Raw genomic sequence first — 15000 nt, 5'->3', positions numbered from 1 at the left:
AGACAGACAGGTAGTGAGACAGGTAGACAGGTATAGAGACAGTTAGAGAGACAGGTAGAGAGACAGACAGACAGACAGGTAGTGAGACAGGTAGACAGAGAGAGAGAGACAGGTAGAGACAGACAGACAGGTAGTGAGACAGGTAGACAGAGAGAGAGACAGGTAGAGAGACAGAGAGAGAGACAGGTAGAGAGACAGGTAGAGAGACAGACAGACAGGTAGTGAGACAGGTAGACAGAGAGAGAGACAGGTAGAGAGACAGAGAGAGAGACAGGTAGAGAGACAGAGAGAGAGACAGGTAGAGAGACAGGTAGAGAGACAGACAGACAGGTAGTGAGACAGGTAGACAGAGAGAGAGACAGGTAGAGAGACAGAGAGAGAGACAGGTAGAGAGACAGAGAGAGAGACAGGTAGAGAGACAGGTAGAGAGACAGACAGACAGGTAGTGAGACAGGTAGACAGAGAGAGAGACAGGTAGAGAGACAGAGAGAGAGACAGGTAAAAACGAAAGGTAGAGGGTATTACCTAGGTTGCAGAGGTGGGACCAAGTCATTGTTTTCAAGTTCAAGTCAAGTCCTAAACTTTGACAAAACGAGTCTTAAACAAGTCATTACGTGCTTTTCACCAAATGTAATGACATCAACAGAATAATACTTACTAATCAATCTGCTCTTTATTAGAAACATTCATCATTTAATAATCCGTTTCCTCTCTGCTGGGAAAGTAACGTGTTTCCTTCTATTTGAAGAGCGATCAGTAAGGCTCCCGTGACGGTTTGATTCAGAAGGAGTTTAATGAGATCCCTGATGTGGAGATGACCATGTGTTTCTTTCCACTGTGTTCAACATGTTATAAGATCCCTGATGTGGAGGTGACCATGTGTTTGTTTCCACTGTGTTCAACATGTTATAAGATCCCTGATGTGGAGATGACCATGTGTTTGTTTCCACTGTGTGCAACATGTTATAAGATCCCTGATGTGGAGGTGACCATGTGTTTGTTTCCACTGTGTTCAACATGTTATAAGATCCCTGATGTGGAGGTGACCATGTGTTTGTTTCCACTGTGTTCAACATGTTATAAGATCCCTGATGTGGAGGTGACCATGTGTTTATATCCACTGTGTTCAACATGTTATAAGATCCCTGATGTGGAGATGACCATGTGTTTGTTTCCACTGTGTTCAACATGTAATAAGATCCCTGATGTGGAGATGACCATGTGTTTATTTCCACTGTGTGCAACATGTTATAAGATCCCTGATGTGGAGGTGACCATGTGTTTGTTTCCACTGTGTTCAACATGTAATAAGATCCCTGATGTGGAGATGACCATGTGTTTGTTTCCACTGTGTTCAACATGTAATAAGATCCCTGATGTGGAGGTGACCATGTGTTTGTTTCCACTGTGTGCAACATGCTATAAGATCCCTGATGTGGAGGTGACCATGTGTTTGTTTCCACTGTGTTCAACATGTTATAAGATCCCTGATGTGGAGGTGACCATGTGTTTGTTTCCACTGTGTTCAACATGCTATAAGATCCCTGATGTGGAGGTGACCATGTGTTTGTTTCCACTGTGTTCAACATGTTATAAGATCCCTGATGTGGAGATGACCATGTGTTTGTTTCCACTGTGTTCAACATGTTATAAGATCCCTGATGTGGAGATGACCATGTGTTTCTTTCCACTGTGTTCAACATGTTATAAGATCCCTGATGTGGAGGTGACCATGTGTTTATTTCCACTGTGTGCAACATGCTATAAGATCCCTGATGTGGAGATGACCATGTGTTTGTTTCCACTGTGTTCAACATGTTATAAGATCCCTGATGTGGAGGTGACCATGTGTTTGTTTCCACTGTGTTCAACATGTTATAAGATCCCTGATGTGGAGATGACCATGTGTTTGTTTCCACTGTGTTCAACATGTTATAAGATCCCTGATGTGGAGGTGACCATGTGTTTATTTCCACTGTGTGCAACATGCTATAAGATCCCTGATGTGGAGATGACCATGTGTTTGTTTCCACTGTGTTCAACATGTTATAAGATCCCTGATGTGGAGATGACCATGTGTTTGTTTCCACTGTGTACAACATGCTATAAGATCCCTGATGTGGAGGTGACCATGTGTTTATTTCCACTGTGTTCAACATGTTATAAGATCCCTGATGTGGAGGTGACCATGTGTTTGTTTCCACTGTGTACAACATGCTATAAGATCCCTGATGTGGAGGTGACCATGTGTTTATTTCCACTGTGTTCAACATGTTATAAGATCCCTGATGTGGAGATGACCATGTGTTTGTTTCCACTGTGTTCAACATGTTATAAGATCCCTGATGTGGAGATGACCATGTGTTTGTTTCCACTGTGTACAACATGTTATAAGATCCCTGATGTGGAGGTGACCATGTGTTTCTTTCCACTGTGTTCAACATGTTATAAGAGACCCACCATCTATCTTTATGATAATGTGCAGCGAGGCGTCTCTATGGGGAAAAGAACACCTGAGTCTGATCCCTCTGCAGGAGGTACTTTGACTAGATTGTGATGATCATACTTTTCTACTTTCACTTGAGTAACATTTTGAATGCAGGACTTTTTATTGTAACGAGTATTCTTACACTCTGGAACTTTTACTCAATCTGAACTTCTCCCACCTCTGAGAATAAATCCTGAGGGCCAAAACAAAAACCTGCTCTGAAGATTATTTTCATTTTCCCAATCCTGCACTCAGCTTTGCTTTCTCCAGTATCTCTGAAATGCAGCCAGACGCTGCTTCTTTTTTCGGTTTTCGCTCATTTCTTGACTTTGTCCGACGCGCTTGTATTTAAATCCAGCTCCCGTCGCTCTGTGCAGCTGGCCTGTACCACTACACCTGCTGTGCCCCCCACCCTTCTTTCACATAATGGTATGATCCTAGTGTGTCCTCGCATATGATTGGCCGCATGCTAAATAAAGACCCGCCCCTGCCTGCAAGGATTCTCAGCAAGAGTTGGAGCGGCTGGAGATTCTGCTCTCCCCGACGGGAGTCTGCTCTTCTAGCGGCATGTCGCGATCGGCGTGTTGGAGACCCCTGAATTAAATGATCAAGTCACCTCAAGTCAGAAGGCTCGAGTCCAAGTCAAGTCCCGAGTCATTGGTGTTCAAGTCCAAGTCGAGTCGCAAGTGTTTTGTGATTTTGTCAAGTCGAGTCTCAAGTCATCAAATTGGTGACTCGAGTCCAAGTCATGTGACTCGAGTCAACACCTCTGCTAGGTTGTCCTGGGGTATTACCTAGTACTACGTTGTCCCGGGGTATTACCTAGTACTACGTTGTCCCGGGGTATCTCCCACCTGTGGGGGTCCAGGATGTTCTGCGGTCCGTCCGGACTCACCGACTCCATCAGCTTCCAACGGGCCTCGTGCTGCGGCTTCTACCAAAAAGGAAGTACTGCCGTCACCAAACAGGAAGTACTGACGTCACCAAACAGGAAGTACTGGAGCACCGTGAGGTCCTGCAGGTATCACAGTACTGATAATACTTAAACAGAATACTGACCTTTCTCCAGAGGACGATGAGGACGATGAGGAAGAAGATGGCGATGACGACCAGAACCAGAACTGCTGCCAGAACCAGGACCTGAGACAAAAGAGCTGGAGGACAACATGGACAGGGTTACGGTACGTCCACACGACAGCGTGCATTGAAGCTTCAACGGAGACGCTTCCCATTCACTTTGAATGGGGTGACGTCACGCTTTGCCCAACTGCATTGTGGTTCCATCGCTTTGCCTCCGTTGCTCGCTTCGAAAGTTGAGAAAAGTTCACCTTTTCAAGCGTTGACGGAAGCGTCAGCCAATCAAATAATATGTCACTACAAGCTCTAGCCCAGGGGGGGCCAACCCGCGGCTCTCGAGCCGCATGCGGCTCTTCAGTTCATATCGAGTTGTATATGTGTGAGTTTGGGGGAGAGACCTCATACCATATCCGACCATACCTCAAGGCACCCCTCACCCCCCTTACCTCCGTGCGGACCACCCGCTCCAGCAACTCAAACCTCCTCAAACCCCCGAGGACTAAGCTCCGTACCATGGGAGACCGGGCCTTCTGCTCGGCTGCCCCCAGTCTGTGGAACGCTCTCCCCGACCACATGAGAGCATCACAGACCGTGGAGGTTTTTAAAAAAGGCCTCAAAACCCACCCCTTCAATAGAGCCTTTCCCTAGACCTTTTATTTATTATCACCCTTTTATCTTATTTTATTCTTTTTACTTATTTATTTTTATTTATTGCTTTTTATTCTTTTTACGATGTTAGCACTTCGGGATTTGAATGCAAATATGAAGTGCTTTATAAATTAAAGCCATTATTATTATTATTATTACACTGACTCCTGAATAGTGTTGCACGGTGTACCGATACTTGAAAGGTATGCCGCGATACCCTGCCGTTAAAAACGTTACGATTCCTCCGTTTCATTAGTATCAGTACTTTAAGAATGACGGGGAAAGTACTCCGGTGAGAAAGCGCCATTTTAAGAAGAGCCGTGTGTTCAGCGCTCTGCTTCCACTCCCTGCACTGCAGCCGTGCCTGCAGCCCCGCCCCTCCCAAGCACGCTCTAAGCCCCTCCCCTCTCAAGCAAGCTCTAAGCCCCTCCCCTCTTCAGCACGCTCTAAGTGCCTCCCCTCTCCAGCACGCTCTAAGCCCCTCCCCTCTCAAGCACGATCTAAGCCCCGCCCCTCTCCAGCACGCTCTAAGCCCCTCCCCTCTCCAGCACGCTCTAAGCCCCTCCCCTCTCAAGCACGCTCTTAGCCCCTCCCCTCTCAAGCACGTTATAAGCCCCTCCCCTCTCAAGCACGCTCTAAGCCCCGCCCCTCTCAAGCACGCTCTAAGCCCCTCCCCTCTCCAGCACGCTCTAAGCCCCTCCCCTCTCCAGCACACTCTAAGCCTCTCCCCTCTCCAGCACGCTCTAAGCCCCTCCCCTCTCCAGCACGCTCTAAGCCCCTCCCCTCTCAAGCACGCTCTAAGCCCCTCCCCTCTCTCGTGCACACGCGCTAGCTGCCAGAGCATGTGAGAAAACGAGAAGCATGGCTGCGAGTGGGAGTTCAACTGCCGCTGCTCCTCGGCTTGTTGACAAAAAAGAGGCCAGAAGTGAAATGTTGATGTATTTGAGGTCTGACAGTGAGGGCAAGCCTACGGACACCACGAGGCCTGGCTGTGAGACATGGATTCATTTGATTTCATATGAATTCTTGCCATTTATTTTATTTATTGTTCTCATTGTTTAAAAGTTTGTGTTATGGTTCTGGTGTGAAATAAAGCACAATAATTACATTTAAGAGTGTTTCCCTTTTTTTAAGAAAAGTATCGAAAAAGAATCGGAATCGGAATTCTTGACTTGGCATCGAAACCAAAATGTTGGTATCGTGACCACACTACTCCTGACAGTTAAACCTGATATTTAGTAGGTCTGTTAAGTATCGAATGCTGATCATTCTGACGTCATTTGGCCGGTCAAAGTTGTTTGGGCTCGGATAAAATCGCTCTGTTACTTTCGTCCCGTGTTACTTTCGTCCCGTGTTACTTTCGTCCCGTGTTACTTTCGTCCCGTGTTACTTTCGTCCCGTGTTACTTTCGTCCCGTGTTACTTTCGTCCCGTGTTACTTTCGTCCCGTGTTACTTTCGTCCCGTGTTACTTTCGTCCCGTGTTACTTTCGTCCCGTGTTACTTTCGTCCCGGCTCTCCCTACGTGTGTATGTGTGGTGTCCGGTGTCAGTATGAGAGGATGACAGCGCGTCTAAATTTGATCACAATAATACCTGGATGCAGAGAACCAATCACCTTTGAGGGGGGGAAAACCTATCGTTGATTAAACACTATCCAGTGTTTCCCCTACCATTGTCTTGGAGGGGCGCCAACGGAGCCCCGCGCCCCCTCTGAAATTCAAGGTGTTTAAAAAAATATAAAAAATGTTTAATATATATATTTATATATATATATATATATATAAATATATATATAGTTATATATATATAAATATATATATATAGCACCAAATTGCAAATAATCTATAACTACTGTCACTTTTCACATTGAACATGTGCTCTTTTATTAAATACACTAAACGCTTTCATGTGAAGTTGTGAGTTTAGTGTTTTTGACCCTAAGAAACTCTGATGCATTAATCAATAACAATAATCCACAGCTCCTCTTTCTGCTCCAGAGGATTTAAAACATATATATCCCAATGCCACAGAAAAGCATCAGTGACGTGGTTGAAATCTTGTCTCCAGAAAACAAAAGACTGAAACCAGTGGTATCAGTGACTGTGTTTGATGTGGCTCTTTGCAGTAACATAGACAACATGTGGCTCTTTGCAGTAACACAGACAACATGTGGCTCTTTGCAGTAACATAGACAACATGTGGCTCTTAACCTCTGACTGGTTGGCCACTCCTGCTCTAGCCAATCTAACCGTGTGCTTGTGTGTCCGGGGCGGGAGATTCATGTGATAGGTTGTTGGTCGAGTTTCAGACACGCCCACCGGCAAGCTTCAACGCACGCTGCCGTGTGGACGTAACGTTACATTACATAGCAGTACACAGCAGTACACAGAAGTACACAGCAGTACACAGAAGTACACAGCAGTACACAGAAGTACGTACAGGAGGACTGGACATGGCGGTCTCTGGCTCGACGTCCTGCAGAGTTTCTGGCTTCACAGCGAACAGCTGACACTGAGGTGAGAGCCTGTAGACTCAACACACTGTGCACCTACACACACACACACACACACACACACACACACACACACACACACACACACACACACACACACACACACACACACACACACACACACACACACACACACACACACACACACACACACACACACACACACACACACACACACACACACACACACACACACACACACACACACACACACACACACACGTCAGTCCCCTTCTCCATGATGACATCACTCTGAAGGTGTCTCTGTTTACCGTGGTGATGCCTATGTCCTTGGTGACGTTGTCCTCGGAGGCTGCTGATTGGCTCATCCAACCGCTAGTCACGTTACTGCATCTGCAGGCAAACACATTACTATGGCAACCTGGGTCTGACAAGTGGCTGTGTGTGTGTGTGTGTGTGTGTGTGTATGTGTGTGTGTGTGTGTGTGTGTGTACCTGTGTGAGCTGTGACAGGTGTACCAGGTGATGTTGGGGGGCGGAGCTCCCTCAGCGGCACACAGCATCTCCTGACTGCTGACCTCCGACAGAGACGTGATCCTGGGGGGTGCTGCACACACACACACACACACACACACACACACACACACACACACACACACACACACACACACACACACACACACACACACACACACACACACACACACACACAGGTAAACATACACACACAAACAGGTAAACTACCTGTCTCTCTCTCTTTGTCTGACCTTTGACCTCCAGGTTGAAGACGACTTCCTCTGCTTCGTCTTCGTTGGAAACGCTCGCCGTGTAACTTCCTGTCTGATGCAGCCGGACTCCAACCAGCGTGAGCGTGCTCAGGTACCTGCAGCATGACATCATCACATGACATCATCACATCATCACATCATCACATGACATCACGTGACATTAGGGATGTAACGATACCAAAAACTCACGGTACGATAATATCGCGATAACAAGTCCACGGTACGGTATTTATCGCGATATTGAATAATAAAGGGAAGGGAAAAAAAATCATAAATTTTTTTTCAATAAAACATTTTTTTACTCGGAAAATGTTTCTTTATTACATAATAAATCTGATTTTTACAGCCTTTTTGTAGGATAGCAGTATTTTAAAGTGTCAAAAACAAAGTGACAGTAACAGACTGGAACAAGAAAACCAGTGTTTTGGTACCTACTGGTACTACCAAACAAAGTAAGCATTTTCTTTATGCCACTGCATCTCACAAATAAACAAGGACATTTAATAATCAGACCCTGCAATAAAATAAATCAAGTTTCACTTTAGTTTTTCAAGTAACTCAACTCAAACTCACTAGTCACTCACTCAGCATCATCAGACAGGTTTTTAGGAATATGAGAATGTCCACATTTCCAGGTATTTATAAGCTGGGGTGTTTGGGCATTTACAATATCCCCTGCTCTGGAAACAACTCTCTCGCTTGGTACTGATGTTGCTGGGACACCAGTGGTCGCGTCAACCGAATATTTTATTTAACAATGACGGAAAAATCTGAAAGCAGACTGTCATTTTGACAGATTAGAACAAACTCGGAACAGCGCCAACGTTTCCCCGCAGCGAGGCTCTGGTGTTATGCCGTGTTATGCATGCCCTCCAAAAGGAAATGATATAGTTCCCAAACCGTACTTTGCCGTACGGATCAATACATGTCTGGGAGGTTTTGCTTCACGCTGTGCGCGTCCCGCGAGGTGCATGCACACACGGCATAACACCGCCTCCCCCCCCCGTTGACAGTTCACGAGCATGCTCTATCGTGAACTGTTCAGACCCGACGGGTAATAAGGGATTATGACGGATATTTTACGATCCTGTCTGTCAAAATCACGGACATCGAAAAAGTCTAACGCCAGGCTTATTGACATGGCGAGATATAAATATATGGTTGGTACTTGTCAATGTCTCTAGGTGTGTAAATGTAGCCCTGTAAATACGATGTCCTTTTGTGTTATCTGTTGTTTTATTTTCATGTTGTAACCTACTTGCTGCCATGTTGGACAGGTCTCTCTTGAAAAAGAGATCGATGATCTCAATGGGACCGCCTGGTTAAATAAAAGTTTAAAAAAAAAAAAGTGTTTAAAAAAAAAAAAAAAAAAACATTTTTTTAAAATCGCGGTAGATTTTGTCAGTCTCACGACGGTATTGGGAAGTTTATTTACCGCGATACCGCGATATTCGGTATAACGTTACATCCCTACGTGACATCATGACATCACATGACATCATGAGTTTATGGGTTTATTAGGATCCCCATTAGCTGGTGCATAACAACAGCTAATCTTCCTGGGGTCCACAAATAACATAAAACATGACATTCGACAGTACATTACAAGACAATGATACAAATCGTGTACGGCGTACATTTTCCTTCAAACAGTGACTTTCATATCAACCATCACAGACAGCTTATTTTCTGATTCCCCATTTCTTTGGAAAGAAAAAGAAAAAAAGAAAAAAGAAAAATAATAATAGTAATTTTACAAATGTCTCCCTTCGCTTCTTTTAGAGTAAAAACCAACTAAACAAATACAATCCTAATCATAACTGTGAAAGGCTGTGTGTGTGTCTGTTAGCGAAAGTGCCATATTCCTGCATGTGTTTAAAAAACCTATATGAATCGGTGTGCTGCTGTATGTTTACCATAACCTGTCTGCTGCTTGTGTAATTTATAATCTTTGGGCTTCTGGATGCCTCTTCAATCGTCTGTTGAAGCTCGCTTTAGTTGTTTCTTTAGAAATCTGATCTGGCAGTGTGTTCCATGCAGCCATGGCTCTATACAGCACTGTGCTCTTCATAGACTCTGTTTTGGCTTTAGGGATTTGATAGCAACCTCTTGTGGCATGTCTGGTTTTATATGTATGGATTTTAGAGCTAGGTGTAAGTTGCTTATATAGACAGGGTGGATGTTTCAGCTCATTTAAGTTTCTCAAAAAGACAAGGAGTGATAGCATCAGCCTCTCCGTGACTAATGTCCAGGAGAGCTTGACATGCATTTTGTTTACATTATGTCTTGGTGTACACCTAAGGGCAAGCCGAGCTGCTCTGTTTTGAACCAGTTGCAGCTTTCCCAGGTCCCTCTTGTTTGCCCCTGACCAGATCATTGAGCAGTAGTCCAGTTGTGAAAGGACTAGAGTCTCAATGACTTGTTTTGTCAGTTGCGGTGGTAAAAACACTGAGCACCTCTTGATGACAGATATATTCCTCCCCATCTTTGCCACCACTGAATCCATGTGTTTCGTCCATGATAATTGTTCACTAGGATGAGTCCCAGGAGCTTTGTTTCCTCCACCTGCTCAACCTCTACGTTATTCAGCATCAGATTCAACTGCGGTTTAGACCTTAGTGCCTACTTTGTGCCAAATACAATACTTTTTGTTTTTTGAATGTTGAGCACTAATTTCTTGCTGGTCACCCATTCCATTACTGTTTCAGTTCTTTGTTCAAAATATCAGTTATCTCACCGATTGTGGGAGCCTGTGTATATATTGTCGTGTCATCCGAGTACATAGAGACTTGTGATTTTTCAAGAGCTAATGGAAAATCATTTGTAAAGATTGAGAAGAGTAAAGGACCTAGTGAACTTCCTTGTGGAATTCCACTTGCAACACATCTAGCACTAGAGATACTGCCATTAAAGTATAAACTTTGAGTTCTGTTATATAGATAGCTTTCTGGCCATGATATCGCCTTTGGGGCGAAACCATAGCACTCCAATTTGTCAAGTACAATTCTATGGTCTATCAAATCAAAGGCAGCGCTATAATCTAATAGTACTGCTCCCACCATTTTCTTCACATCAATCTCTTTCATCCATCGATCTGTCCTTTGTGTTAGTGCTGTGGCTGTTGAGTGACCCTCTCTATACGCACGTTGATACTCACTCATCAGACTGTTAACAGGAAAATAGCATTGTATTTGATTGAATACAATTTGTTCGAGTAGTTTGTTTGGAACAGGTGACAGGCTTATTGGTCTGCTGTTAGAGCCAGTGAAGGCATTCTTTGCATTTTTAGGGAGTGGAAGAACTTTAGCTACTTTACAGATTTGCGAGCGTGTACCTTCCAGACTCATGTTAAAAATATCACAGATAACTTGGCTACATTCTTTAATAGCTGACCGTCTAAGTCAGGGGTGGGGAACCTCCGGCCCCCGGGCCGTATACGGCCGGCGAGACCATTTGGCACGGCCCTCGAGGTGATTTATAAACACACGCAAAAAGGAAAAAAATGAAAGAAATCTAGAACGCAAAAAAATGAAACAAGCGAGTGCCTGTTTTTCCTGGCAAGGTCAGGGTCCTTGAACACAACACGGGCCTAACGTGTCATCACGTGGTAATTATGTCTCGTCTGACAGAGGTGTAGTTCTGACGGAGAGCACCAGAACACCGCTCCGGCACTTCCAAAAATGGCAGTAGCCATAAGGAGCCGGACACATGCCGCAGTGTCTGCGTGGCTGTGTCTTTAGTTGAAAGCCCAGTGGCGATCTGTTCATCTGTCATACTGATCATACAGTCAATAACTTAGTTGTTATTAGCATCTGGTTAGCTAGCTATGCTAACGAATAGAAGAAGCTTTTTCTCCAACCAGTGAGGTAAAGGCACATCTTTATATGATCATTATAGTTATAAAAAAATAAGAGAATAAAGTAAACAGGTATAAAATACTATATGACAGTAAAACAAAGTTGTTTTTAATAAACAAGAATACAGTTTGAAAGGGAAGTGATTTGTAAAATATCCATAAAGAAAAATAAATCTGCTTCCAGTTGTGTTTCCTCTGGGTGTTGAGAGATGGATCCATAGATCTCTTCATGTTGCTCTCAAAGTGCACCAGATTGATGCTTTAAACTTCAACATTTAAAAAATATATCTTCCCGGGGGAGCATGCACCCCGGACCCCCCTGGAGGAGTTGAGGACCCCCCTAGAGGAGGTTAGGTCCTCCCCCACTTAAATCATGTCCACATGGATAGGAAACTAAATGCACTTGCACACATCTTGTTTCCATATCTTTCTGTTGTGGTGGTCATGCCACACCGTGCACGTGCATGCGCGAGTCATGGTGAGATATCTGGATTCAGAGGTTTCTTTTTCTTTGCACAGAATGAAAGAAAGACCAAATGAATCTGCTGTGATTTCAGTTTTTTTAAGCAGAGGTCAATAACTTGTCCACCTCTTCTGTCCTAACTTTGCTCAAAGGTGCAATCTTTATTTTTCATAATACGTTCTCTAATATTAACAGAGGACGACTCGCAGCTAGATGTTGGCCTTCCCTGCCTTAGCTTCTCCACTTTATCAATGAAATAGTTATTAAAAGTGTTCTCGTGATGTATGCCCCCTCTGATTCTATAAAGGATGGTGTTGAGTTGTTTGTCCTGATGGTATCCAAGGTACCCAGAGCTCTTTTCCATCATGCTTTATATCATTTATCTTCATCTCATCATACATTTTCTTCTTCTTTCTGTTCACATTATTTCTTATTTTGCTAAATAACTGAAACTCAGAATGATGTGTCTCTATCAGCCGTACATTTCTTTAGCTCCTCCTCAATCCATGGTGCCTTTAACTTCTTAACAGGTGCATGCTTATCCTTTACTGGTAACAAACATTTCATGAAAACATCCATTTGGGTCACTCTCTTTAAAAACATGAGAGCAACATCCTCCCTGAACATGCTCGTTGAACATGCTCCCTGAACATGCTCTACATGCTCCCCATGCTCCCCATGCTCCCCATGCTCCCTGAACATGCTCCCCATGCTCCCCATGCTCCCCATGCTCCACATGCTCCCCATGCTCCCCATGCTCCACATGCTCCCCATGCTCCCCATGCTCCACATGCTCCCCATGCTCCACATGCTCCCCATGCTCCACATAGGAATCACAGCAAAACCCTTTATATGCACTCTTTTCGGTCGTGCTTTTGGGACTCAGGCTTTCCTGCTTATTGCCACAAGGTTATGATCGCTGAAGCCAATCGGTCCTGATACGGCTTTGAGCACAGTTCACCTGCGTCTGTGTAAATGTGATCAATGCATTGGGATGAGCTATTGGTAATTACCCTGGTTGGTTGATTGATCATCTGATCTAGGTTACATGCACTTGTTAGCGTCATCAATTTGTTTTTCAATGAACAGTCTGATGACAGAAGGTCAATATTCAGGTCACCCAATAAATCTATCTCCCTGCTTTCATCACACGCCTTCTCGATGACTCCTATCAGAGCTTGGAGGTCTAGAGCTACATCCCAGCAACACAGGTTTGAAATGGGGGAAGGTGAACCTGCAGCCATTCCTCACCTCACTTAACACCAAATCCTCCCTATGCTTCACAGGACTGTGACTTCGTACATAAAGAGCCACTCCTCCCCCATTGCAGGTTCTATCCTTTCTGTACGACTTGCACCTCTGTATTGATATTGCACCTCTGTATTGATATTGTACCTCTGTATTGATATTGCACCCCAGTAATTATATTGCACCTCTGTATTGATATTGCACCCCTGTATTGATATTCCACCTCTGTATTGATATTGCACCCCTGTATTGATATTGCACCCCTGTATTGATATTGCACTCTGTATTGATATTGCACTCTGTATTGATATTCCACCTCTGTATTGATATTGCACCCCTGTATTGATATTCCACCTCTGTATTGATATTGCACCCCTGTATTGATATTGCACCCCTGTATTGATATTGCACCCCTGTATTGATATTGCACCTCTGTATTGATATTGTACCTCTGTATTGATATTGCACTCTGTAATGATATTGCACCGTCCTCAAACGAGTCATCCAAGTGAGTTTCAGAGATGGCCAAAATATGAATATTATTTGATATCAACATATCCTGAACACACTGAACCTTATTTCTGCAGATAATCAAGTGAGCGATCTTTAGCCCTTTCTTTGGTAGTTTAGCATTCACTGACATAAATAGAGAGACGAACAGCAAATTAAGCACAATGTGTGTGTGTGTGTGTGTGTGTGTGTGTGTGTGTGTGTGTGTGTGTGTGTGTGTGTGTGTGTGTGTGTGTGTGTGTGTGTGTGTGTATGCATGCACCAAGCTACGAACCCCTTCCGTCTCTTTAGTCCCTTTTCTCAGTCCTCTGAGATGAGTGGCGTGAGTCCATTCTCGCAGCCCTTTGGGAGGGGGGGATCGGGGGATGGGTGGGGGTTTGAACAATGAGTCTGTCGTACCTAATGTAAGCAGTGTTCCCTTTGCTCCTTTCGGCCTTCATGGCAGGGATGAGTTCCTTTCTCTTCTGGCGTACCGCTTCAGGATAATCCTCGTTGAGGAAGCTGTTCGTTCCTCTCAGCCTGTTTCGTCTCCCCATCACAGCCGTCCGGTCCTTGGAACGCAATCTGCCCAGGCTCGTCTGCGCCCCTGCCGTTTCCCATTCGATGTGCCCTCTCCACCTCCATCCTCTCCTCATCCATCTGTAGTTCTGTTCTGAGCAGCTCCCGGACCTTGTACTCCGATTCCTCCCAACTCTCCCTGGAGACTCTGGGACTCCATCAATAACTAAGTGATTGCGTTTTGATTGGCTCTCTAGAGTCTAGATAGTCTGATTGTCCACTCATTGTCATAAGAGACTCACGCACAGTACTAATGTCTGTGCGTGCTTCTTGAATCTTCTTCTTCAACTCCTTACAAGTCTCTTTTAGTTCATCCACGTCTTTTTGGGAGAACTGAGACTGTTCTTAAGGTCCTGAGCCTCCCTATTCATATCATCCATTCTCTTGTTGGTGGAATCAACCAAGATTTGGATGAAACTTTTAAAATGGTTTTCTTGCTGCCCGTATACATCCTGTTGTTGTTTTAACAGTTCACGCACCTGTGACAGGCTGACGTTGTCCTCTCCTCTCGGCGGCATGGTTGCTTGGTTACCGTGAGTTTGACGCTAACTCCAGTTAGCTGCTGATAGCAGCTACGTTAGCCTCCTTTGGGTTCCCTCTTGGCACGTCCTTACTCTGTACCAAAGGGCAGGCTGGGCTCACGTTCGGTGGTCCTATATAGTGTCCCGGCTGTAGAGGATCAGAGCATTACAGCTCTTCAGGGTCCCACACGAATCACAGTGCCTCGGAACCGGTACTAGTGCTTATGTGTGCCATTGTGACAGACAAGAATAGTCAATTCTGAGAGGTAGATGTGTCCTGCTGTACGGCTTGATTGTGCGTTAATCTGTTTCTCACTTGAGGCCAGGAAAAGGCTAGTCTCTGTGACCTTTTTACCTGTACATCATCACAT

General features: G+C 44.7%; 1 protein-coding gene across 3 annotated transcripts in view; it reads right to left on the bottom strand.

The window, feature by feature from the left end:
* LOC307026817 (platelet-derived growth factor receptor beta-like) overlaps nt 1-15000 on the bottom strand; it is a 39570-nt gene that overhangs the window by 9526 nt on the left and 15044 nt on the right. For 2 of the 3 annotated variants that reach the window (XM_079694956.1, XM_079694957.1), the window contains 6 exons: nt 7453-7568; nt 7181-7292; nt 6998-7079; nt 6653-6761; nt 3548-3642; nt 3311-3422 (listed from right to left, as the gene is read on the bottom strand). In XM_079694956.1, coding sequence (XP_079551082.1) covers nt 3311-3422; nt 3548-3642; nt 6653-6761; nt 6998-7079; nt 7181-7292; nt 7453-7568 — 626 coding nt within the window. The remainder of the gene's footprint in view (nt 1-3310; nt 3423-3547; nt 3643-6652; nt 6762-6997; nt 7080-7180; nt 7293-7452; nt 7569-15000) is intronic. The other variant, XM_079694955.1, reaches the window with a different exon arrangement.

This window comes from Notothenia rossii (assembly GCF_949606895.1).
Source record: "Notothenia rossii genome assembly, contig: scaffold_132, whole genome shotgun sequence".
Taxonomy (NCBI): Eukaryota; Metazoa; Chordata; class Actinopteri; order Perciformes; family Nototheniidae; genus Notothenia; species Notothenia rossii.
Note: the sequence above shows the minus strand (reverse complement) of the source record. Positions and strands in the feature narration are given on the sequence as shown.